The sequence below is a fragment of the Syzygium oleosum genome, unplaced genomic scaffold (assembly GCF_021117445.2).
Source record: "Syzygium oleosum isolate NSW1041296 unplaced genomic scaffold, Sole_v2.1 Sole_v2.02, whole genome shotgun sequence".
Classification (NCBI taxonomy): Eukaryota; Viridiplantae; Streptophyta; class Magnoliopsida; order Myrtales; family Myrtaceae; genus Syzygium; species Syzygium oleosum.
This window is the reverse complement of record NW_026607486.1, coordinates 11,205,311-11,231,792: the sequence shown is the minus strand read 5'-3', so window position 1 is coordinate 11,231,792 and position 26,482 is coordinate 11,205,311. Positions and strand designations below refer to the sequence as shown.

At 36.4% G+C, this 26,482-nt stretch overlaps 1 protein-coding gene, 2 non-coding genes and 1 pseudogene across 4 annotated transcripts; all 4 read left to right on the top strand.

Moving 5' to 3' along the window:
• Positions 1-4,243: 4,243 nt before the first annotated feature.
• LOC115681487 (putative F-box protein At1g65770) lies at positions 4,244-7,258 on the top strand. 2 transcript variants are annotated; one of them, XR_008815908.1, is made up of 3 exons: positions 4,244-5,508; positions 6,234-6,468; positions 6,694-7,258. XR_008815908.1 is itself a non-coding variant. In XM_030605451.2 (2 exons), the coding sequence occupies exon 1, from the start codon at positions 4,305-4,307 to the stop codon at positions 5,487-5,489; it is 1,185 nt and encodes a 394-aa protein (XP_030461311.1). In that variant the 5' UTR covers positions 4,244-4,304; the 3' UTR covers positions 5,490-5,508; positions 6,234-7,258. The 2 variants fall into 2 exon arrangements, 1 of the variants encoding a protein (XP_030461311.1); XM_030605451.2 differs by having other exon boundaries at positions 6,234-7,258.
• On the top strand, positions 6,434-6,585 carry LOC115681589 (U4 spliceosomal RNA). Its single transcript, XR_004005802.1, has one exon. It is a non-coding gene; the product is annotated as a U4 spliceosomal RNA (small nuclear RNA).
• A 3,113-nt stretch (positions 7,259-10,371) lies between the features above and the next one.
• On the top strand, positions 10,372-10,514 carry LOC115681591 (U4 spliceosomal RNA; annotated as a pseudogene).
• Positions 10,515-15,670: 5,156 nt separating this feature from the next.
• Positions 15,671-15,822, top strand: LOC115681590 (U4 spliceosomal RNA). Its single transcript, XR_004005803.1, has one exon. It is a non-coding gene; the product is annotated as a U4 spliceosomal RNA (small nuclear RNA).
• Positions 15,823-26,482: the final 10,660 nt, after the last annotated feature.

Genomic DNA, 26,482 nt, shown 5'->3' with positions numbered 1-26,482 from the left:
GTCAAATGGAAAAACCTAGAAAAAGCCAAAAAAAGAAAAGGAAAATCGAGAAGTGTCACACCAAACATTTCCATTTCAAAAATGTAACCATATTTTTAAGAAAAAAGATTTGGACAAAAGAAATTAATCTAAGAATACTAAGTACATACTACATAGTGCTTTCTGACCCAAAAGTAAGCATAACACAAAAATGCTTTTCCACGCAATAATGCCACTGTAACTTTACACGTCACCTTCTCTTGGAAACAAAAAAAAAATCATTGCTACGTATTTTATATGTTTTTTTTTAAGTTTGGTGATTAGTGAAGTTGTTACTATATTAGAGTTAAGAAATTAAAATGATTTTATCAACAAGTGCTTTTGAAATACTTAGGCGATTGGAAAGTATTGTGCTTCGGTGCTTCTTAACTTGGGCTCCGTTTGTTTCGCAGAAATGAATAATTTGGAAAACATTTTCCAAAAAATGTACACTTATATCGTTAAAAAAATTGAACGAACAAAATTTTTTTCATTATCCAAGAAAATATCTAGACATAAATTATTATTGATAATTGAAATGTATTTCATTGACTAATTATTTCAAGCAATCCAAGCGATCACTTTTAGAAAAATATTTTGCAAATCATTCATTTTCGGTGAAACAAATGAAGTCCTGGTATGCTGATGTATTTCGGACCTCACACTCCATTAGCACGACAAGTTAGTATAGCTAACCTTCCAATCTTCCAGTTGGAGGGGGAAATTTCATGCCGCGTGACATTCTACCTAATCAATCACGGATCGCATAAATGCTCAAGTTGTACTGAAATACCTAATTTCAATAAGGTATAGTTCATTAAGTTTGGCCAGATTACTAAAGTTTATACAATTTTCACTCCTTATAACATGTTAATTGTGTGGAGACCAATATGCGATGGATAGGTATTGCATAGTTAATTTAACTAGAGAAAATAATAACTTCTCTTAATTTTTGACTGCCTGACACGTTCTTCTTCTCTTTTTTCCCCAACTTAAGTACAATAATTTTTTTGTGATTTATTATACTTTTTTACTTCTCATGTTATCTATCATATAGGAAAATTTCCCTCTTCAGTTTGCTTACATATAATCTCATTTTATTTTCCTCAAAAAATTACGAGAAAAAAATCAGGTGATGAAGGAATTAGGGAATCAAACCCTACACTAGCATTGGACTAGCGACACAGAGCTTACAAATTGTAGAAAAAAATTCAATTTCGAGAATGAGGTGAAGAAATCGAACACCATGTAGAAAAAGTTCTTATTATAACTATCATGGGCATTATCCATGCAAAGAGGGTGCATGTTGTTATTATTTTCTTGTGGAAAAAAATTAAAGCCCCGTTTGTTTCGCGAAAAATGAATAATTTAGAAAATATTTTCCTAAAACGATTTCTTGTGTCTCATAAAAATAAATGAACGAAAAATATTTTCATCATCCACGAAAAATATTTTCCATTGACTAATCATTTCAAGCAATTATTGCAAAGAAAATATTTTTCAAATTATTCATTTTCCATGAAATAAACGGAGCCTCGGCTCACTTATATTTGAAAGTAATTAAGACTTGCTGATCACGTTTAGCCATCAAGACTAACTTATGAGGAGACACCTTGTCTTCATAGTCAGTGCTTTAATGTATTTTTGTCTTAACACATTGCCATTAACGACAAAAAAAAAAAATCTGATCTCCACATTAAAAACATATATTCATTAATTTTTTTGACAGAAGAAAGCGCGAGCGTTACTTCAATCATACTTTCTTTTCTTTCTTTTTTTTTCTTAATTTTTACCTTATTTATTTATATATTGTCAAAAAATATTTGTTTGGACAAGTATGCCAGCCTAACCACTTTAGGCGAACTGTTACTATTTTCTTCTCAACTTTATGGACATTTTATATTTACCGCTATTAAATAGCTTCAATTTATTTACATAAGTTGTCGTAGTGCCGTCATCGATCTCTATCTCTAACAACAACAGCTAGACTAGAGCCACACCGTATTGTTTGTGGAAAAATCGTATTATATGTCGATGTATTATGGTGCCCCCTCTCTCTCTCCCTTGACTTGTTTGGCAAGTAAATGTAGTTCTGTCTTTCTTTGCCCATCATATATAGTTAATGTTGCTTGATGACGCATACTTTTGACTACATTATCAATCTAGCTCGATAATTGAAAAACGAATGGAATGCTTTTGTACTAGTAATCCAACCTAACCTCTCTTTGTCATTTCTTATCATTATCAATCAATTTTTAGGTAACCCCATCCCTTGACTTGATTCGTGCGATTATTGATCAACTTTTAGGTAATTTCTTGTCTGGACTCGATCTCTTGAACTAATTGTGTTAGCCAAGTCCTAGCAAAGTATTTGCTTTTTGGGGACTGAAGGCATCATGTTAGTACTGTGCAGTGATAGAATTTCTAAAGAGGGACACAACTCGGACAATCTATGTGAAGAATATAACACAAAGACTTTTGCACCCCACGCCAACATCTTTGACTTTGGCCTGCTTCAACCTTGCTCGAGATTATGCCGGCTGAGGTGGCCGGCAATGTCCACTATCGGCCACCTAGTACTGGTCTTATGACTACACACACATGCACACATGCACGCGCAGACACGCACACACTCTCTCTCTCTAAGAAAAGAAATGAATAACCCATCAAGAAAAGGTATTGCCTCTACTCGTTCTTATTGCGAAACGGGTCTAGCATAGCTTTTCTCAATTCCTTTCTTAAGCCCTTCGTTTACTGTTGCATTACTAACCTTCAAATTATATGCTTCACGCAACCTGGATTTTCGACAACGAAATTGGCATATCTCTTGGGAAATATGCGTTTCGTGCACGACATATATGCGAACTAATCGACATTGCACGAAGATCACATCATGATGAACCATTGTTTCCGAGAAATGAGGGCAAGAACATTACCTGGGGAAACCCTAGCATGATGAATGAGACGAGGTGTCATGCTGATATCATCATATCAACCCAAACTTCTTCATTCGGCCGCCTCAGAGTCGTTGTTTTCTCATATTGTGTCTCTCACATTACATGATCGGGTCAAACGGGAAAACCAAGAGAAAGCCGAAAGAAAACAAAAGAAAAATAGGGATGCCTCGACACGTGTAAAACCAAACATTTCCATTTGAAAAATGTAACCGCATTTTTTAAGAAAAAAGATTTGGGCAAAAGATATTAATCTAAGAATAAGAACATAGTGCTTGCCGACCCAAAAGTGAGCATAACACAAAAATGCTTTTCCACGTAGTAATGCCACTATAACTCTACATGCTACCTTATCTTGGAAACACAAAAAACAAAAAAAAAAATCATTACCAAGCATTTCATATGTTCTTTTTCTTAAAAAATTTTGGTAATGAGTGTAATTGTTATGTTATTAGAGTTAAAAAGTTAAAATGATTTTATTGACAAATGCTTTCGAAATACTTAGGCGATGAGAAATCATTGTGCTTGGGTCCTTGTTAACTTGGGTTTCGTTTGTTTTGTGAGAAATGAATAATTTGGAAAATATCAAATCCGGATGCCCGGGCAAGCTCCGACAATTCTTGCTTTCTGCTCAAAACCTGCGACGAATGTGCTTTGGCGAGAACCATTTTCCCCCCATATGAGAAGCATCAACTCCAAATGCTTCGCAGCAAAGATAAAAGACAGTAATCTTGGACGCTTTCAGCCTTTTGTAATTGACGGATCATGCCGTCATGAAGCACAACAGAAGAAAAAGTCAAATAGGTGGCTGACAGTGCTTGAATTGCGAATGATAAAAAATAGTTACGAGGTTAAATCACATTAATAACGAAATGCTGAGAAAAAAAATACATAGCTGTCCATCTACTTTGTCTGAAAAGTTGCGGAAAATGCCATTAATTGGAATGGTGAATACCTCGAAAAATCTTAAATTAATTTTAAATTAATTTTTTAATCATCAAAAATCTTAAATTAGTACATTTACGATAAATTTATCCTTCGTTAGTTTCCGTTAAATTTTACTGTCAAATTTCTGAGTTATATGATAATTAGCAATTAACGAATGTACCGGTTTTGGATTTTGTCCCTCCGCTATTCACATGTTAACTTAATTTATAATTTTTCGTGATATTAATTTAATTTAATGAAAGATAAATTTATCACAAATGTATCAATTTAGGGTTTTCGGCGTTTGGTGTAAATTTGTAATCAGCGTACAAATTTAAAATCTTCGATCAAAATCTCGAACTCATTTGCCCTCGCGTCTCTCTACGATCACCAGACCGTCTAGCGATGGAGAGATCGGTCCCGTGGTCGGAACTCCCGCCGGAGCTGTTGTCGATGATCTGGTCGATGATCAGGAAAAAGCTCGACACCGACATGGACGTCGTCCGATGCCGCAGCGTCTGTTCGTCGTGGCGTTCCTCGATTCCTCCCGTCTCAGAGTTGGAGCTCAGAATTGGTGGGGACCCCATCTGTCAGCGCAGGGTCTACCTCCTCGAGCCACCACCGCCAACGTCTCCGGAGGACGAATCGCGGTGCCCTCCGTCTCGTGAGGGTTGGCTGATCAAGATCGCAGAAGATGATGAGGACGACCACCTAAGTGGTCGAGGCGGCAGGGTTCGGCTCTTCAATCCGCTGTCGAGCCGACCCATATTGTTCAAAGGTGGGACCTTTCCTAAGGTTTTGTGTACTTTGGATTATAGGGTCACCGAGATTTTTGTAGAACGTTGTCTGATCGGCGAGAATAGAGGAAGTTATTATGGGAGAGCAAGGAAGGTGATCATGCTTCCGGATTCTCCACGGGCTGTTCTTGAGGAGGCTTTGGTCGTCGGGATTTTTGGGAAAGGGAAGTTGGCGTGTTGGAAACATGGGGATGAGCATTGGCATGCGATGGGTGATTCGAGTTGCCAGTACGACGATGTCATTGCTTACAAAGGGCAGTTTTATGCCGTCGATAGGTTCGGCATCGTGTGGTGGATTGACCCTTCTTTTGAGATCGTGCAGTACTCGCTTCCTGTTTGCAGTGACGGCAATGGCGGGGACCGGAATTATCTGGTGGAGTCGGGCGGAGACCTCTATGTCGTGGATAGATATCTCGATGAGAGTCAATTTAGTGGGATTCGGGCAGGCGCTGTGAGAAAGGCCGCTGATTTTAAGGTTTATCGGCTGAATCAAGACTGGGGGAAATGGGATGAGATAAGGAGTCTCGGTGATGTTGCTCTCTTTCTGGGCAATCACAGTTGCTTCTCCGTGTCGGTGAAAGGATTCGGAGGATGCAAGGGGAACTGCATATATTTCACGGTGTTTGACGAGACTCCAGGGGGAAAAGTCAAAGTTTTCGATATGGAGGATCGCAGCATCAAGAGGGCATCAGATTCGCCTGCTCGCTTGAGGATCCTGTGGCCACCCCCAGCTTGGATCGCCCCAAACGGGGTCGCCCTAAGTCCTTACTCGCTCAAGGAGCCGCTATTCTAGTTAATTCAGAGGAGAGCTTGTGAGTTGGATGAGATACAATTAGAACTGGTCTGTGATTGCTTAGTTGAAAAGAGAGAGGAAAGAGTTTATCTTTTTCAAACTTGCATCTGCATACAACCTTGATGATCACATACCTTGTGCTCATGAGCGCATGAGCATGTACCGTTGTGCATGGATCACTGTTGAGTGTGAATGTGTGCGCGCACACTTGCATGTTTGTTTTGCTTTCTGATAGAATGCAATGTTATCTTGATGACTGAGTGAGGCATGAGTGGATGAAGAATCAAGTTTAATGGTGATGCTCGTGGATAGAACCTGCTGCGGGTTACATGCTTAAATGAAAGTTGCTGCCTCTTATCTCTTGCACTTCTGTTAAGGAGAGTTCTCATGCAACCATGATCCGGTACGTGTGTCCATTATAATTAGATCTGCTTAGGGTTCTTTTTCTTTTGTCATCTAAGCTGAGTTTTGAAAGGGACAATGTAGTCTATCGAGCTTGCCCAACTGCTCTCTGCACCCACCATACCGTGTCTCGCTATCGTCTTTGTCAACCTCATCCTGGTCAGTTCTAGGCGCATATGTGAAAGCAGAATCGGGTGGAGATTTTCTGACTATGGCATAGTGGGACTGTGTCGAAAATCTTCTTCATCGTGTGCATATGCTTATGAGCAGACATTGAATTTTCTACATGCCGTGCCTCACCTTTGATTTTCGTCTTTTGCATACGCAACTGTGTGTGCGAAGATTTGCCAGTGTTGCCAAGTCAGTAGCAGGAAAATGCCTGAAGAGAGGAGTGCAGAGCGTGGATGATGACTTGGTGTGTGAGCCTCTGCAGCCAATGAGAAGCGTGAAGAAAGTGGCACGAAAAGTGTCCCAGATCGACAGGAAGTACAAGGAAATGTCTAATCAGCTGTATAAGAGCACAGATTTCCTCATGACTATGTATCTTTGCGCTTGGGGCAATGACTCAGCCAGTGAGGTACTAACCGAGGCGCGTCTATTGCTGGTTGAAAACTATTTCCAAACCCCCTCTTTGGCCTGGGTTTGAGCTCAGGCCATCGAGAATTTCTGGAAGGGCTCCCTACGGGTTAAAGCCCTACAAATTCTAGTTCAGAACTATCCTGATCCTAGTTCAAAACTTAATCTTGGTCGTGGTATGAGGTTATAATTTTGTAGTTTTCGGACATTGTGTAATGTGTGGCAGGGTAATACTTGAACGGCTTGGAAAATATAAGCCGTGCCGATCACAATGATGAAGCATCTAACAAAGTCCATTAAGCTCGTTAGACTCGAAACCTGCGACAAATGCGCCTCGGGGAGAACCCATTCTTTCCCCCATATGAGAGAAGCATCAACTGCAGATGCTTTGCAGCAGAGATAAAAGACAGTAATCTTGGCCCCTTTCAGCATTTTGTAATTGATGGATCATGCCATCATGAAGCACAACAGAAGAAAAAGTCGGTGCCCAGACAGAGATGCGGGCGATTATTTGAGTTAAAGCAGACTGGAAACAGTTTTTGACTAGGAACAAAGCCATTCTCTCTCTAGGACGAGCCAGAAAGCCAGAAATGAGGAAATCCCCATACCTCACCATTTATTAAGCCGCGTATAAAAGGCCTTCTATACGAACATCAGCACATTGCTTGGCTATTTTAGTTCCTTTCTTGTACCCATCAGGAAAGCATTCCACAAAGTCCAATATCTTTGCTGCCTCATTTCCAAACATCTGAATGCAAATTGTTAATGAGTAAGCTTTGCTTCACTGAAAATTTCATTAGCATTATGCCGGCGATTACTGAGTTTATAGCTGGTCACAACCGCATGTTCACTAACAAACGAAGAGAAGCTCCTCTCTTCTACTTCTCTATGCTATACTCGCCGACAATTAGGCGGAACGTGTTTCTGTAAAGTATATCCTCTTCTGTAAATTGCAAAGAGTATGGTTCTAACCTAAATTCCAAACTTCAAATATACTAAGACTGCGTTTGGTTCAGCTTTTTTAAGGAACTTTGGAAAAATGCAAAGCAGTTTAGCTTAAAACGTTTTGGGGAAATGCAAAAACTGTTTAGTAAATTTTGTTTTGAGAAGCACTTTTGAGAGGAAATGTCGTTTGGTAGAAACACATTTGAAATGCCCCTTTGGGTGATTAATTTAAGCTTTTTAATTTTTACTTGTTTGAAATTGAAAAAAATAAGGTCTGCAATTTTTTAAATTTAAATATTGACAACAATGTTAAAGATATCGTGTAAACAATTTTATTAAAAAAATTGTTTTTTTGGCTAAAAAAATTCAAATGGAAAGAATTCATGGTCTCTTTCTCGATTTATAAAAGAATACTTCCATTATAATAAACGTGGTAACATATACGTCAAGGAAAGAAATTCATTGTTCTTAAAAATTACAAACATCTTTAAATATTTCCTAAGTGAGATCAATTTGAACAAAATGTGCACTCGAGTTTCTCTAACGACCACACCGTGGTTCCATAGGATAAGACAGATTGAATAGGTACTGCAGAGGACCAGTGACCTGCTTTTGCTCCAAACAGTGAGAGCATCAAAAAGCACCGTACATTTTTGCACCTATAGAGCGCGAATGCCTTGCAAGAGAAACAGCAAAAGTGCTGGATGGTGTAGTAATCTCGGTTGTGAAAAATGGTATTTCTGCTCCCGCATGATTGCTCAAATAAAGAAAAAAGAAAATTCCAAATAAAAGTTATAAATGCCTTCATTTTTTTAAATAAAAATCTGAAATGGACCTTGTTTCAAATTTATCACGAAATGTCTTTATATTTTCAAATAAGAGTTTGAAGTGGATCTTATTTTAAGTAAGAACCTGAAGTAGCTATATCAGTTTCAAAGAAAGACCTCACTTTCCGAATGGTCAAGGGCATTTTTATCATTTACCTTTTTTTGAATTGTTTTCCTTTTTTTTCTTTTTTTTTTCTTTATCTGGTTTTTTCTTTCTTCTTCGCCAATGGCCGGTCACTGGTCACCTGTGATTCCCGGAGAGGGCTGGGCGAGGGTTGCCCTTGCCCAATCTAGCGAGGGCCACCCTCGATGGCCACAGGCTCACCCAAGGCGAGGGTCGCCTCCCCATGGCGAGACTAGCCTTGCCCAGCCCTCTCCGGGCATCATCGGAAAAAAGAAAAATGAAAGAAAAAAATGAAAAAAATGAAATGAAATAATTTAAAATTAAAATTATCTTTGGACAAAAATGCCCTTGACCGGACAGAATATTTAGTCGACCAGCAACCAACGAGGTCAGGCCCTTATTTGAAACTTCCATGATCACTTCATGTCTTTATTTGACATTGAAATGATCTCTTAAGGCTCTTATTTGACATAAAGTCCACTTCAGGCTCTTATTTGAGAAAATGAGAGCACTTCGAGCCCTTATTTGAAATTTTTCCTAAAGAAAGGGATAAGTTTACTATAAGTCCTAGAACTTTCAATACACTTATCCCATAAAACAAAAAAGAGAGAAATCAGGCACATGCATGCCTTCCAATACCAATTTGGTAAATGCAACTTCTAATTTCAAGAGATATATGGTGGTTATTCCAGAAGAAAGTCCCAAGGGAAGCTCTTCTATTACAACTCCATCCAAGAAACACAATATATCTCAACAATCAATGGTTTTATTTGCCAAATACTTTAATCATTAATTTGAGCCGCGAGATGTCGAATCATTTATTATTATTATTTTAATTTCATATTGAGCACCTGGTGAGTGTCTTATGAAGATTATGATAATCATAAATTTGAACCGCGAGACATCATATTACTTTTTAGTTATCTTGATCTGTAGTTTTGAATTGCGATGAATATCTTGATGTGGTTTCGATATATTTCATCTATTTGGGTGAGATTTCATATCTTAAAAAAATATAAAAAGATTGCACCTCTTGTTAGATTAGGATAGTTTTTCTAGACAAGATTGCATGTTAGATATTATCGAATAGTTTAAGATAATTTTCCAAGTTAAAATTAAGATTTAATGTAGTTTATTTCCTAGTTCGGATTGGATTATCTCACTTTAGATAATTTCTTTTAATTAATTATTAATTTCGAATTTTTATTAAAAAAAGTCCATAAAAAGCATTTGTATGTCATCATGCCACATCATCCTTGCTACGTCATCTATGCTGGTCATCACACATGCCACATCATTACCATGTCATTGCTATGTCACCATCAATGCCACATCATCAATTCAATCTCATCTATGACATGTCATTTAGAGATTGCATGTTTAGGACATGTCATGTTAATTGACATGTAGCTATAATTTGGAATAGGTTTGCATTACATGCATTGCATGTAACTTAATCTTCATAAATAGAAGGAAAAACAAAACAAAAGAAGATTCATTAGAGTTGTTAATTAATTCGTAGAAATCATGTTAGGCTAGGAATTGCATTTTTTATAAATACTACTATTTGCTCCCGCCATGCCATGTCTCGTTGTTGTTGTTTCTGTCAACCTCATCCCGGTCAATTCCGGGCACATACGTGAAAGCAGAATCAGTTGGAGATTTTCTGATGATGGCATAGTGGACCATGTCGAAAATCTTCTTCATCACGTGCATATGCTTACAAACATCATGGATATTCAATTTTCTAGAGGCCCGTGCCTTACCTTTGATTTTCAACTTTTGCATACACAACCGTGTGTAACGATTTACCGGTGTTCCCAAGTTAGTAGCAAGAAAATGCCTAAAGAGAGGAGTGCAGAGAGTGGCTGATGACTTGGTGCAGAAGCCTGGCAGCCAATGAGAAGTGTGGGTAGGAAGTGGCATGAAAAGTGTCCCACATCGAGGGTAGGTACAAGGAAATGTCTAATCAGCTGTATAAGAGCACAGATTTCCTCAATGATTAAGCATCTTTGCGCTTGGGGCAATGACGCAGCTAGTGAGGTACTAATAGAGACGGGTCTATTGCTGGTTGAAAACTATTTCCAAACACCCTCGTTGGCTTGGGTTTGAGCTCAGGCCATTTGTAGTTTTAAGACATTTGCAATATGAGGTAATATTTATTTGCAATAGCAGGAGATTTGTCAAAGCCTGTTCTTACAGATTAGAATTGCAAATCTGGGACTTTTGGTTCGTTGGATTGCTATCTTCATAATTGTCCAAATATATATTTTTTTATTCACGCAGTATGTTGCATCAAAACATATCAATGGACCGAATAATATACAATTCTCTCATAGAGACATCGCACCAATAAGTACAGAAAAAGATAGGTACATTAGTAATTTAAAGTGACAATTGATATTTGAGATAAACGTTACAATTTTCCCATCACCCTACCCCCAACCGAAAAAAAAAAAAGAAAGAAAAGAAGAAAAGGACTTACCTGGTGCCCAATGATTTGTAAAGCAACGAGTAAAAGAGAAGTCCCATTTCAGACTACGTGTAATGTTTGGCAGTTTAATACTTGAACGGCATGGAAAATAGAAGTTATGCGGATCACAGTGATGAAGCATCTAACTATGTCCGCTAAGCTCGTTAGATTCAAATCCAGATGCTCGGGCTAGCTTCGACAATTCTTGCTCTCTACTCAAAAACTGCGACGAATGCACTTCGGCAAGAACCCATTTTTCCCCCATATGAATAGCATCAACTCCAGATGCTTCGCAGCAAAGGATAAAATAAAGTAGTTTTGGCCCCTTTCAGCATAGTGTAACTGAAGAATCACGCCATCACGAAGTACAATAGAAGCCAACAGGCATGCGACTTTGCTGGTAACGGGATTAGGGGATGGGGCTAGAGAGTACTAGGTATAGGGTTCGATTTTGTGAGTACCGCACACACATGTACTTAGAAGAGACGAGTGAGACCCAAAAACAAAAACAAAAAAGTACAACAGAAGAAAAGTCAATGCCCAGAGATGTTGGCGAGTATTTGAGTTAGTTAAGCAGACTATAAACAGTTTTTGACTGGAATAAAGCCATTCTCTCTTCTAGGACCAGCCAGAAAACCTCAAATCAAGAAGTCCCCATGCCTCACCATTTATCAGCCACGCAGGAAAGCCTTCTATACGAACTTCAGCATATTGCTGGCTATATTAGTTCCTTTCTTGTACCCATCAGGAAAGCATTCCACATAGTCCAATATCTTTGCTGCCTCACGTCGAAACATCTGAATGCAAATTGTTAATGAGTAAGCTTTGCTTCGCTGAAAATTTCATTAGCATTACGTCGGCGATGACTAAGTTCATAGCTGGTCACAACCGAATGTTCAGTAACAAACGAAGAGAAGCTCCTCTCTTCTACTTCTCTATGCTCCACTCGCCGACAATTAGATGGAAAGTGTTTCTGTAAAGTATATTCTCTTCTGGAAATTGCAAAGAGTGGTTTTAACCTAAATTCCAAACTTCAGACATACTAAGTGGAATAGATTTGAGGAAGATGCGCGCTTGAGTTTCTCTAATGACCGCACCATGGTTCCATGGGATAAGACAGATTGAATAGACACTGAAGAGGACCAATTACCTGCTTTTGCTCCAAACAGTGAGAGCAACTAAAAGCACCGTACGTTTTTGCACCTGTATAACGCAAATGCCTTGCAAGAGAAACAGCAAAAGTGCTCGATGGTGTTGTAATCTCTATCGTAAAAAATGGTACTTTCGTTCCCACAAGACTGCTCAAATAAAGAAAGGTATAAGTGCGCTAAAAGTTGTAAAACTTATCGCAAAAGTGCAATTGAATCCTAAAACTTTCAAAAAGTCCAATCAAGTCCTAAAACTTGTCACGAAAGTGTAATTGAGTCTTGAAAGTTTCAAAAAGTGTAATCAACTCTTAGAACTTGTGAAATTGATGCAATCAAGTCCTAAAAATTTTTAGTATTTTCCGTTTGTCAAGTTGGACGGTGTTAATAGAACAACTTGATTGCACCAACTTAATAAGATTTGGGACTTGATTGCACTTTTTGAAAGTTTTAGGATTCAATTCCACTCTCACGACAAGTTTTAGAATTTGATTGCACTTTTTAAAAGTTTTAGGATTTAATTGTACTTTTATGACAAGTTTTAAGACTTTCAGTACACTCATCCATAGAGAAAAGAAGAGAAATTTGGATGCAATTTCTAATTTCAAGAGATATATGGTGGTTATTCCTGAAGAAATTCACAAGGGAAGCTTTTTTGAAAGGTCTTGCTGATAAAGTTGCGGCAATTAAAAGACTATACCCGATTCAGAACTCTTGACTCGCATACTCAACGGGTTGCAAATGATTCGGATTCTTATTCCCTTTGTTATGCTATTGAAGCGAGAAGCCCTCTGATCTGTGCATCCACGTATACTTATTAATGAATAAAGGAATTACATGTGCTTAATCCCTGCCTACTCATTTTCAAACTGATGAAGTTGTTACACTTCTTAGCCACACCACTCAAAGCTACTTCATTTGGATCAATCCATTAACATCATCCTGAAATCCACAAAACAAATTCATAATCCATATCATAAATCGATTTTACAAACCAAAACATATAATATTTCACAACATAATACATTGTATAACCAGGTTTACAATTGGAATATATAACCTTTTTGCAATTCCTTTCATAGAACATTTTTCGAAACGTTTCACAATTATTTCCAAGAAATATGTTGCTATGTCATTTCAAATAATCAAAAGGGTAGTAAATGCTCCATCAGAAGTTTATGCAACAAATATGCTCAAATTTCACTTTGTCCTTTTTATATTATTATCCCATATTGACAAAAAAATATTATCATTCCATGTTATGCCTTTCATAACTTATAATAAATCTAATTTATGTCACTTTCAAGACATAAGTTTACAATTTTAAAGAAGAGATAAAAGCCACTAACCCAAACAATCTCGAGCTTGACGGACTTAAAATTCATCTCGCTTTCTTTTCTTTTGTTTTCGAAATTCGGCTATATCTCTCCGTGCCAATTTCTCAATTTCACGAAGGCGAAAAGTATTCCATTAATACTCATGTTTATAGGATAAACTTCTTTGGCAGTGGACGTGCAATTTGCTTAGTCATGTAAGCTATGTCCAAGTGCGCACTAGTCAAATCATGCAAATATGATAGGTGTCCAAACGAACCATTTTTGTCTTCTTCTTTTTCTTTTTCTTTTTTTATAAAAAAAATCCAATTATTACGAGAATCACCCAATAGGCTATAGCTTCGGTTGCTCAATTTGCGCCAGAACAGAATAGTAGACAAACAAGCTCGTGATCAAAAAGAGCATCAATATGATAGGTCAGTTTTCTCATAACGTAGGTGATACTCTAGTTTAGACATAGTGTTAGTGATATTAGGATGTTTATTTGATTCTACATATTTCTCAAGATTATGCATATATCTCTTTTGATAGTGTATATCATTGATTGATTATATTAGATATTATGTTTATCTTATCATAAATAAGCTCCGTGCGTACTTTTTCTACGCATCGAAATATATTAAAATGGAAAAAAAAAATGGAAAAAAAAATGGAAAAATTCAAAAAACTTAAAGAACGAAAATGCCCTTGACCAGTCGGAAAGTCAGGCCCTTCTTTTGAAACTACATGACCACTTCAAACCTTATTTGAAACAAGGTCCACTTCAAATCTTTATTTGAAAAAATGAAGGCACTCCGTGCCCTTATTAATAATTTTCCCTAAAATTTATATGAAATGATCGATATCACATACCATTAATCAATATTTTTACAAATGGACCATCTTCAAACACCTAAAATCTATCTTGGCACTATTTTTATACACTTGTATTTATATCTCTACCTTTTCTTTCGAGCTATATATTTCTTCATCCGTAGACGAAGGATATTTCTTCCAACCACGCCTCTAGTTGGTGGATTACAAAATTATAAACATCACCATATGTAGACTTAATTAAATTTTAAGGTGGGTGACATTCATATTTGTAACCCACCAATCAGAGATATGGTTAAATGAAATTTCGTGGAAAATGTGACCCATTTATTTTCTTTTTCTAGAGGTCGTGCGTCACCTTTGATTTTCGTCTTTTGCATACACAACCGTGTGTGAAGATTTACCGGTGTTGCCAGGTTATTAGCAGGAAAATGCAAAGGAGTGCAGAGAGAGGGGGATGACTTGGTGCGCGAGCCTCAGCGGACAATGAGAAGCGTGAGTAGGAAGTGGCATGAAAAGTGTCCCACATTGAAGATTGTTGGTTGTTTGTTTGTCAAATAAATAAAATAGTGCTTTTCATTGTCCCACGTAAAAAAGTTTTGATTGTGTATGCCACTATATTAGTGTGAATGTTTTATAACTTGTTCAATTGAAGACGATGGACTGTGGCTAGATCACACAATATCCGCGTGCCGGTGCGCGTTTTTGGCGCACTTAGCACTTTCCGCGAGCTTATTATTTTAATTATCACTAATCCTCATTTATTATTATTTTTATTTATTAAATTTCGAATTTATTATTATAAAATAACGATTTTATCCTCTTAAAACAGTGTGACTGTTCGCAATAGAGTTGCGGTTTTTTTTTATTAATTAATTTTGAAATTTATTATTTTGTCTAACGGTTATTAGGCGTTCTTATAACCTTTGGAAGAATTGTGTCCCTTCGGACATAACTACTTCACCTTTGGAAGATTATGTCTTTTTGGACATAACTTCTTCATCTTTGAAAAGTTGTATTTGTTCAAAAAATATTTTTTCAGAATTTATAAAAATCGAAATAATAAAAATAATTAAAAATATTATTTTTTATTTTGTTATTATTTTATCCGAATTTTATTATGTCTTTTGAGAAGGCATCTTTTGACAATGCGACTTCTCCCGAAAGGTTGCCTTCGGTTCAAAAAGACTATTGTATATATTCATATTTGTCAATCTGTTTCCACTTACTTTTTTATGCTACTTTCTCAAAACAATACTGCCATCTTTTCCAATTGTTTCTCTTGAGGGACCCTAGAGAAATACCAGAATTACTATATGGTATTCTCGTTCGAAACTTTGTTGTATTCTGGAGGAGTTTTGCCAGTAACCATTAGCAATGTTGTGGGACAAATAATTCCTTAAATAGAGTGTTTTCACGCCTCACGGTCCTCTTATTCCATTTTCTTCCTGTTATGCTTCACGTGAACATTTTTCCCAACAATAGGAACAAGGAAATGTCTAATCATCTGTATAAGAGCGTGGATTTCCTTGATGATGAAGCATCTTTGCGCTTGGGGCAATAACGCAATTAGCGAGGTACTAATCGAGGCGCGTCTATTGCTGGTTGAAAACTTTTTCCAAACCCCTTCTTTGGCCTGCGTTTGAGCTCAGGCCACTGAGAATTTTTGGAAGGGCTCCTCATGGGGTAAAGCCCTACAATTTCTAGTTCAAAACTCGTATGAGGTATTAAATTTGTCAAAGCCTGTTCTTACAGATAAGAATTCTGGGACCTTGGTTCGTCGGATTGCTATCTTCATAATTGTCCAAATATGTATTTATGTATCCACACGGTATGTTGCATCAAAACATATTAATGAACCGAACAAATGTACGATTCTCTAATAGAGACATCGCACCAATATGTACTAAAAAAGAGAGGTACATTAGTAATCTAAAGTGACAACTGATATTCGAGATAAACGTTATAATTTCCCCATAATCCTACCCCAAACCCGAAGAAAGAAACAAAAAGAAAAGGGCTTTCCTGGTGCCCAGGGACTTGCAAAGCAACGAGTAAAAGAGACTGTAATGTGTGGTGGTGTAATACTCGAACGGCCTGGAAAATAGAAGTAATTAGGATCACAGTGATGAAGTATCTAAGTCCACTAAGCTCGTTAGATTCAAATCCAGATGCACGAGCGAGCTCCGACGATTCTTGCTCTCCGCTCAAAAGCTGCGACAAATGCGCCTCTGTGAGAACCCATTTTTTCCGGCGAGCTTCGCTCTCGGTCACTAGGCGAGTTAGATTTCACCCTTTTGTGCATTTGGCTTTTTATATGTTGCTCATGTGGGGTTCCCTCGATGAGCCCATCAAAGCATTTGTCCTTTATCTTTTCTCCACTTCAATTATATAAAGAAATAAAAACACGACAAACATTTTATAAGGATCGATGACATCATTTAGGAAATCTAAATTGAAGCAACAGTTTACGAACTCCAATGGGTTGAAAATGTACTAATTTGTCATTAGTTTAGATCCTCCAGTCATGATAATCGGAATTAATTTTTATCGTTGAAAGAACTTTCTCAATTCACTGGTAACTTACCCTAAAGAGAACTTAAAACTGGGACCACTAATTAATCGAGAGATTTGAAGAGAGCCCATTGCACGAGCTAGCCAGTTGGATGATATCATAGGATTTCACGATCTAGTATATAATGTTCGGGTTACGAATGTGTCGAGTCTAATGTTGTAGCGGCCCCACCGTACCATTATGGTTCAAAGCCATAAATTGACCCTAAAAGGGTCTTCCTCAAATGGCCCAACCCGTCACCATGGCTCCACCAACATGCCAACTCGATATAAGCCCTTTTCAGTACGGATTGGCTCAGAGTTCGATTTTCGAACTTGCAAGATTCAAGCTCTTGATCACCTGAAGGAAAACCACCCAATAGCACGGCCCTCATTGTGCTAAGCTAGCACCTTGAAGGTGAGTAACTGCTATACTTGCCTTTGCCGAATCATTTTAAATATAGTGTTTTGGCAGTTTTATATGTTTGCAAGTCGAAAATCACGGGTTCAATTTCCCAATTTATCCTCGGTTCTTGGTTAAACTTGATCAATCTGTGAAGAACGGGCCTCGATTTAGGGTATGGCCGGTCTTGGGTTTCTCTACCTGCACCTAGTGAAACTGCGATGATGGATTCACCTAGTAAGTAATTGGTGTCCCTTCGGCGTTTTAAACCGAACATTCCAGTAAAAAGTGGATAGGTGCCAACCCCGTTTAAACCGTTTTCGATTTGAAAAGATTTACCACACAGTACTACAAACAATTGGCAAGTTTTAATTCCCATCGATCACAAAAAAGCACTATCATAACAGTTGGATCAGTCACGAAAAATGTTAAACTATTACTAAAGAATTGCTATAGACATATAGATAGTCAATATGTCCACATAAGTAAATAGTTATTAATCAAGAAATATACACACAAAAAAACTGATCACACTACAGACAAAACTAACTCAATGTAAAAACTAGTTATATTATTTACGAAACCTACTTTAATTATAACTAATTGCATTCTAAATAATCACAATACCCTAAAGTCTAAATAAGTAAAGAAAAATTATAACTGATATAGTGATTTGAAATTGAAATGAAGAACTTAAAAGAAAATCACTAAAGATAAAAAAAAAATTGGATACTTAATCTTCAATAACCTCAAAAATTAAATTTGATATTAATCATATTTTTTTTTTCAAATAAGGTACTAAGATAGATTGTCTAGAATGGAAGTCGATATTTCCATAAATTAATCTAGAAAAAAGCTCATAATTTTGTTTATTTTTTTCTAAAACTATTTGGTCAAGTTTGGATGATCACACTAACTTAACAAACACATAAATTCCACAAATAAAAAGTTAATTTTTATCTCCAAGATATTGATCGAGCTAAATTCAAATTGGATTAACACATTATACACATTGTGTTTGGGTTACGTATCCAATGAACGGATCATTTTTTAGTTCTGACATGATCATTTAATGGGCCGTGTTCCAAAATTAGTCCATGTAATAAAATATCCTTAAATTTTCCGACACGAAGATGACCCTCGGTACCAACCAAATGCCATACCTAATCTTTACGAGATTAAGAATTCCCATATAGCAATTTAAGCCGGTGATCATAGAAACATAACAAAAAAAATTCAAGGAAAAAAAAAAGAAAAAGAGAGAAGGGCAGTGACCATAAAAGGAACAAATTAGTAAACGATATTGAAAATAATATTTATATACATCGTGTTTGGGTTACATATTTATAATACGATATGTTCATTGAATACTTAATATACATTGTGTTCGGCGTATTCAATGAATACATTGTGGCTATTTAGCAATTATATACACAGTGTTCGGGTTACGTATTCAATGAACAAATTGGTAAACGAACACGATGTCGAGGTTCAATGTATATAACTAGGAAATCATGTCCAGATACAAGGAAGATGTCTCTTGTGTACCACTGTCTTGGTCATGGATAGCGACAATTGTGATGATGTTGTTCATACGTTCAAAATTAAGCACAAACACTTAGATTAATCTAAAAATAATCATCATAAGTGAAAACTAAATGATAGATAGAAAGAACGACCATAGAAACTCACGATTAGCATACTTGTATATGCTAGTCTTAGAATTCGAGAAACAACAGGACAGGTCACGAATTAGAGACTACAAAACTCTCTCGTGTTAGGGTTACTTAAAAATGCTCGAAAAAAATTCAAACATCTCATAATTATAGTTGCGAAAACCCACAAAATTCAGGCAAATTAAACACCTCATAATTATGCCCGTCTTAACGTTTGTTTTATTTTGTGCAATAAAGCTTGCAATTCTTCCATGAGTTGTTGATTAACAATTCTTTCGCTCGATTCAGCCGTTGATCTCAGAAACCCCACATGAATCAACCATCAATATGAAAACAAGTGAACATCTATCAGGGTTTTGTACATCTCTTATTTGTTATTACCAAGCCGATCGTATTGTCAAACGGAACCTGTGCGCTGACTATGTGTTATCTTTTATGGAAGAATATTGTGGGCAAGCGACACATGAAAATTCAACTATCCAATTAACTTTAACTCTAACATCCGTACAAAAAAAAAACTCTAACCATATATGTCACGGCTTAATTTAAAAAAAAAAAAGCACCAACTTTAGGTCAAGTGACAATTCTAGCCTCAATTTTTTTTTGTCTTGTAAAAAAACACCAACTTTAGGTCGAGTGACAATTCTGGCCTCAACTTTTTTTTGTCTTATAAAAAACCACAAACTTTCACTTAAATCCCAAATCCAGCCCCCTTGACTTAGAACCATTGATTATCTAACTTGACTATTCCACCTCAGCAATAAATCCTCGTGGCTTGCTAAATGTATTTAAAGCACTATTCATTGTCTTCTTCTCTAAGCCATAGCTTGAAGAATAACGGTGAAACTGTTCATCTCCCTCACTTCACCGGCAAATCAAAAAGATCTCCAGATTGAATCTCTTTGGTCAGACTTCATCGTTTTGTCATAATTTGAAGTTATAGACCACCGCCCGTCAACAAACGCCATGGACGAGATCCGCCGAGCTCACAATCATAACTTTTTTTTTCAAACAACGGTGACTTCAGACAGAAAGTTAACGAGGGGCTAGATTTGGGATAAGGGTGAAAGTTGATAATTTTTTATGAGACAAAAAAAAAGTTTGGGCCAAAATTGTCACTCAACCTAAAGTTGGTGTTTTTTTACGGATCAAAAAAAAGTTTGGGTCAGAATTGCCACTCGACCTAAAGTTTGTGCTTTTTTTTGGAATTAGCCCTATATGTCACTCATGTAACAATTTTACGTAAATTTTTTTCAACTGTGGATGGACCTGGTAAAATTCCAAGTCAAATGTAAGTACATATTGTAGAAAGAGAAAGAGATTTTCTCTAATGGTAATGGTACTTTTTTTTAAGTGAATAATTCATTTGTGTTTTTGCTATGTTAGTGAATTGTATGAAATCTATGAAGGCAATCTCTAACATTATTCCACAATTAAAACTTTTGGACATGAATTCACGAGAAATAATTATGTAAATTATTTACAAAATAAAATTTTTATGATATGATCGATATCACATACCATTAATCAATATTTTTACAAATGGACCATCTTCAAACACCTAACACTTTATGCGGGCACTCCTTTATACACTTGTATTTATATCTCTACCTTTTCCTCATCCCTAGATGAAGGATATTTCTTCCGACCACGCCTCTGGTTGGTGAGTTACAATATTATAAACATCACCATATGTAGACTTTTTTTTTGTGTAAATATGTGAATATCATTAATCAGATGAGGTACAAAAGCTTAGGGAAAACCCTTAGTATTTCAAAGAGACTAATTATGCGAGAAGATGGAGGAAAGAAGCCTCCATATAATAGCCAATAAAACATTTACCTGGGAAGGCCTGCACTGTTGGTAGAGTGACGCCCTACCTCTTACAACCTTTCGAATCCTAGCCAACGGAAGATGAGCTTCAATCGATTTGTTTTGAAACAATTTGCGATTGCATTCCATCCATATGCAATAGATAATCGCTAAGAAAGACAGTTTGATTAAATTTAGAAGTGGGTGATATTCATATTTGTAACCCACCAATCATAGATATGGTTAGACGAAATTTCCTCCAATTGATGACGAAGGAAAATGTGACCTGCTTTTTTTTTTTTCCTTTTTCACTCTGCCATGACTATAGTCCTATTATTTCAAAGATAATCACTGAACACACATGCATGTGGTCAGCTTTCTAGGTGTTATTGACCGAGTCCAACATGTTTTGAACACATATAGTGGGTTCTTCACGACAAAACATCACGTGAAATGATGGTCTACATTTACGAACAAATGATGTAGATATAATTTTAATAAGATGTTAACGCATATTTTACGTACAAATGAACATCAGCAAATTTACATATTTTAGTCTACCCAACAAAAATCTGAGCACGCTAAAATATTTCTAATCTCGTATTGCCATTCTGGTGATTTTATTTATATTTTCAAAATTTTATGTTGAACTAATATTACTATTGCAAAGCAAGAATTTTACAATTTGTGACGAGTCCAAAGTATTAGTTAAATACTTTTTCCCGTATCTGAAAAAAAAATTACTTTTTCTCATAAAGATGTTAGAATGAGGCCGTCAATACTATTGTTACATGCATGTCTAAATTACATATTAAATATAATACGTCCGAAATTATTAACCAACAGTCATGATACAAACAAAATTACATTTACAAAATTAAGACAAATAATCCTAAACCTAAACCTATTGCAATTTTATCGCCAAAAGAACTTTCTTAATTCTTTGGGGAAAATTGTCCAAAAAATCCTAAACCTATTGCAATTTTTCCAATTCAGTCCTAAACCTTTTAATTTTATCGATTGAGTCCTAAACAAAATTAATGGATGATTTCTTCCAAAGTTGGAATTTGCAATTTTAGAATCTGTAATGTGTTCCTTTCACGGTGAAAGCGCCAACCGGACACCAACTACTTATTAGGTGAACCCGTCATCGCAGTTATCATTGTATATTTCCATTAAGCTTAGTTGAGAATTTATATACCCAAGAGTACATTCTAGAAGATTTACTAGCAAGAAAAGAAATACATAAAATAGAAAACTTTCTAACTTCTAAAGATAAGATTCCAAATCTTCCAAAACTAATAGCCTTATATTTGGTTGATACACCCCCTCAAGTGGAAGAGTCGAGACTAGGAATCTTCAACTTGTCTCGTAAAAATGCAAAATGTGCTTTAGGAAGAGTTTTGGTGAAAGCATCAACTAATGTCAGCTGTGGACATAAACTACACACTGAGTTGTCGTTTGGCGACGTGATCACGAACAAAGTGGAAGTCGATTTCAACATGATTGGTACGAGCATGGAAAACCGGATTTGCAGACAGATAAGTGGCATCAACATTATCGCACCAAAGGATGGGAGGACCTTGAAGAGGGAACCCGAGCTCTTGAAAGAGTGACGCAAACCAAATGAGTTTAGCTGCAATATCGGCAAGAGCTCTATACTCAGACTCTGTGGAAGAGCGTGCTACAATTCGTTATTTTCTGGAGCTCCAAGAGATCAAATTAGGACCAAGAAAAATAGCGTACCCTCCTATTGACTTCCTGTCGTCAGATCTACCAGCCCAATTCGCATCGGAAAAAGCTTGCAAGCGATTATCATTGGATTGGGAAAGAAGCAAACCAAATGACCTTGTATGTTTGAGATAGCACAATATGCGTTTCACCATTTGCTAGTGGTCTTCAGTAACGACAAAGGAGAGATCTGGTCTTGTCAATGTCACATATTGCAGGGCACTAACTATAGACCGATACAAAGTGGGATCAGACATCATAGCACCCCCTTTTCCATATGGTTTTGTAGTCGTAGCCATAGGAGTTTGAATAGGCTTGCATTCATACATCCCAGCCATGTGAAGAAGATCATCAATATAATGTCCTTGAGAGAGAAGCAGCCCGTTAGAGTGAGAGACAACCTCTATCCCAAGGAAGAAGTGGAGCGGGCCAAGATCCTTAATGGAGAACTCTGCAGATAATTTCTCTAAGATTGCACCGATAGTAAAAGATGCATTACCTGTAACCAGAATATCATCAACATAGATCAAAAAAACTGTGAGAGTCGTTGAAATCAGGCTCTCATCACAGTTGGATCTGTCATGAAAAATGTCAAACAATTACTAAAGAAATGACGTAGACATATAAATAGTCAATATTTCCACATAAGTAAATAGTTATTAATTATGAAATATACAAAAAAAAAAGCTAATCACACTAAAGGCAAAACTAACTCAATGCAAAAACTAGTTATATTGTTTACGAAACCTACTTTAATTATAACTAATTGCATTATACCCTAAAGTTTGAATGAGTAAAGAAAACTACAACTGAAATAATGATTTTAAATTGATATGAAGAACTTAAAAGAAAATCACGAAAGATAAAAGAAAGAAATTGGATACGTAATCTTCTGTTAGGTTATATTATTAAACTTGACATTAATAATAGTTTTGTTCAATTAAGACTAAGATAGATTGTCTAGAATGGAAGTCGATCTTTCCAAAAATTAATCAAGAAAAAAGTTCATAAGTTTGTTGATTTTTTTTAAAGCTGTTCGATCGTATTTGAATAATCACACACACACTTAATAAACACATAAATTCCATGAATAAAAAGTTGAATTTTACCTCCACAATGTTGTTAGAGTTGCATTCAAATTGGATTAACGCATTATACACATTGTGTTTGGGTTACGTATTCAACAAACAGATCGTATTTGGGTTCTAATGTGATCATTAAAAGCGTTGGGTTCCAGATTTAGTCCATGTCATGATCTCTCCTTAAGTTGTCCGGCACGAAGATGACCCACAGGACATTCCAAATGCCATCCTTAATCTATGAGATTAAGAATTCCCATAAGGCAATTTAAGCCGGTGATCATAGAAACATAACAAAAAACTTTCAAGAAAAGAAAGAGAGAAGGGCAATGGCCATAGAAGGAACGAATTGGTAAACGATCTTGGAGATAAATTTATATACATTGTGTTCAAGTTACGTATTCATGGAAACGATCTCTTTCATTGAATACATAACATACAATGTGTTCGATTTACGTATTCAATATATACATTGTGGTCATATAGCAATTATATACGTTGTGTTTGGGTTACGTATTTAACGAACAAATTGCTAAACGAACGTGATGTCCAGGTTCAATGTATCTAACTAGGAAATCATGTCCAGATACAAGGAATATGTCTCTTGTGTCTCTTTCGATTTATGGAAATTCTCGAGGGTGGCAGACTGCCACCCACCACTTGCTTATTCCTTTGTACTTTCGTGTGATGTGAATTTAACTTATTCAAATCCATATTTGGATTATGTTTATTTTGTGAAAAATAAATGATATAAAAAACGTTTTCTTAAAAATATCTTTTGTATCACTTGAAATAATTAGTCAATAAATCTGTTGGAGAAACATCTTCAAATAAATTTTGATGATACCAAAACTATCCTTAATATAATATTTACATTATCTAAGTGCAGATATATTCAAGGGACTAAGTGATACTCATGATGTAATTTATTGAAGAAAATATCACAAGACTGTCATTGAAGGATCATATAAACAGCACAATCGATCACAAAGATCAGCTAAATGACGATGTTTCATTCAAGCTGAAGAGATCAAGCAAATGGTAATGTTTAGGTAACAGATCATTTAATATGACTGTTGTCTCACTATTATTGTCGTTGGTGACTGGATTTGCATAGCAAAAGATCCAGTAGAAAGGAGAACATGTAGTTTGACAAGTTGTCAGAGCCGCAGTTACAGTACAGCAGCAGAAGCTATTTCAGGAAAGTCTGCAGAAGTTCAAGAATAGGCTGTATGGGCGATCAGTTCCGAGGACAGCAGCACCAACGACTCTAATGGCTATCTTGCCTCTCCAGGACATCATCAACGACTATATTGAAGATGCCTATAAAAGAGAAAGTCTTTGAAGCCAACAAGTAACAGAGAATGCTCATAAAATTCCGAAATCCACTATTTTCTGTATACTGAGTAGAAAGCTCATGTCTATCGATAGCACTTGCTGCATTGTAATTGTGTTGAAAGTTCAAGTGTACCAAGTAATAGCTACATCCACCTCCTGATAGTGTGATCTATCAATTGATAGGAGTGGTGTACGCTGAGTGTAACTTGTTCAGTAAATTACTAGTGCAATACAGCCCAATTTATGGCTGCTAGTGGTGAGAGTGGACGTAGGCTTAGAATCAAAGCCAAACCACTATATATCCTTGTGTGCAACTGCTTATTCTTCTGTTTATCATTTCTAGCATACAAGTGATATATTGCCTCTCATACATCTGGTGAAACCCGATATCTATTTGTTACACACTGTTTTCCGCAAAAGTTTTCAAAACCTCTAAAGCAATCTATTCACAGCCCTTTTAGGTTACATAGTTAGTCCCAACAAGATCAACAACGATTTGTATCTAAACATTTTCGTGGATGATGAAGATAATTGTCATTCATTTATTTTTGTAAGCAATATAAGCAATCCTTTTTAGAAAAAAAATTTCTAAATTATTCATTTTTCCCGAAATAAATGGAGCCTAACCCACGCCACGATAATAATAGCAACACTAATGACGACAATGACAACGACAACAACAATAGTGACAATTGTGATGGTGTTGTTCATACATTCGAAACTAAGTACAAGCACTTAGATCGATCTAAAAATAATCTTCATAAGCGAAAACCAAATGATAGACAAAAAGAAAGACCATAGAAACTCACAATTAGTATATTTGTACATGCTCCTCTGATTTTGAGAAACAAATAGGACAGTTCGTGAATTAGGGACTACAAAACTCTCTCACATAAGGGTTACTTAAGAATGCTCGAAAAAATTCAAACATCTCATAATTATAGCTGCGAAAATGCACAAACTTCAAGCAAATTAATCACCTGCCACGGTATTCCATCTCAAACCCCAAATTATAAAGAAGAAATCGATCTTTTTTTATAAATCTAATCAAGAAAAGTTTCTACTCTATGCGTTAGAGCAAACCTAAAACTCTTCAAAAGCTCTATCTACAATTAGAAGTGATCAATGGGCGGTGGATCGAGCTCAAGGGGTCCGAGAGGTTAATGTAGGGGTGATCAGTTCTCGAACAGTCTAGTTCCAATCTAGGAACCGAAAACCGGACCAGTGGGACCGGTTCCCCATTCTTTGGAACTGGGGGAACCGGGAATGGGACCATCATGTCATGGAATGGGATCAACCGGTCTGGTCCGGTTCCCAGGTGGGTAAATGATACTGATGGTTGTTCTTTTTTCTTTTTTTTTAAAGCAAGTAATCCATAAAACTTTTGGAATTTGTAGCTGCTCCTAATATATTGGCTTCTGTTCAAGCCACCCAATTGTTAGACATAGACATGATTGTTTTGTGGAAAACAAATGCTTGTGCTACATGATTTAAAAGAAAGACAATATGCAAATTACAGTCAAATGCTTGAGGCTTCAGGTAACAAATGCCTTCAACGTATGGCAGGACGAACAAAACCCATCCTCCTGAAGAGGATTAGGAAGTTTAATTTTTACATATTTGTCAAAAATTTTAAAAAAAAATCAATTCGATCCGGGTGACCCAAGTGGGCGGTTCCACACATGGAATCGGGAATAGGACCGAAAATCACTGGTTCAAAAAAATTGAAATCAAGAACCGGACCGATGGTCTTGACAACCGA

Excerpts from the sequence above, each read along its gene's own strand:
- LOC115681487 (XM_030605451.2), top strand. The coding sequence starts at position 4,305 with ATGGAGAGATCGGTCCCGTGGTCGGAACTCCCGCCGGAGCTGTTGTCG.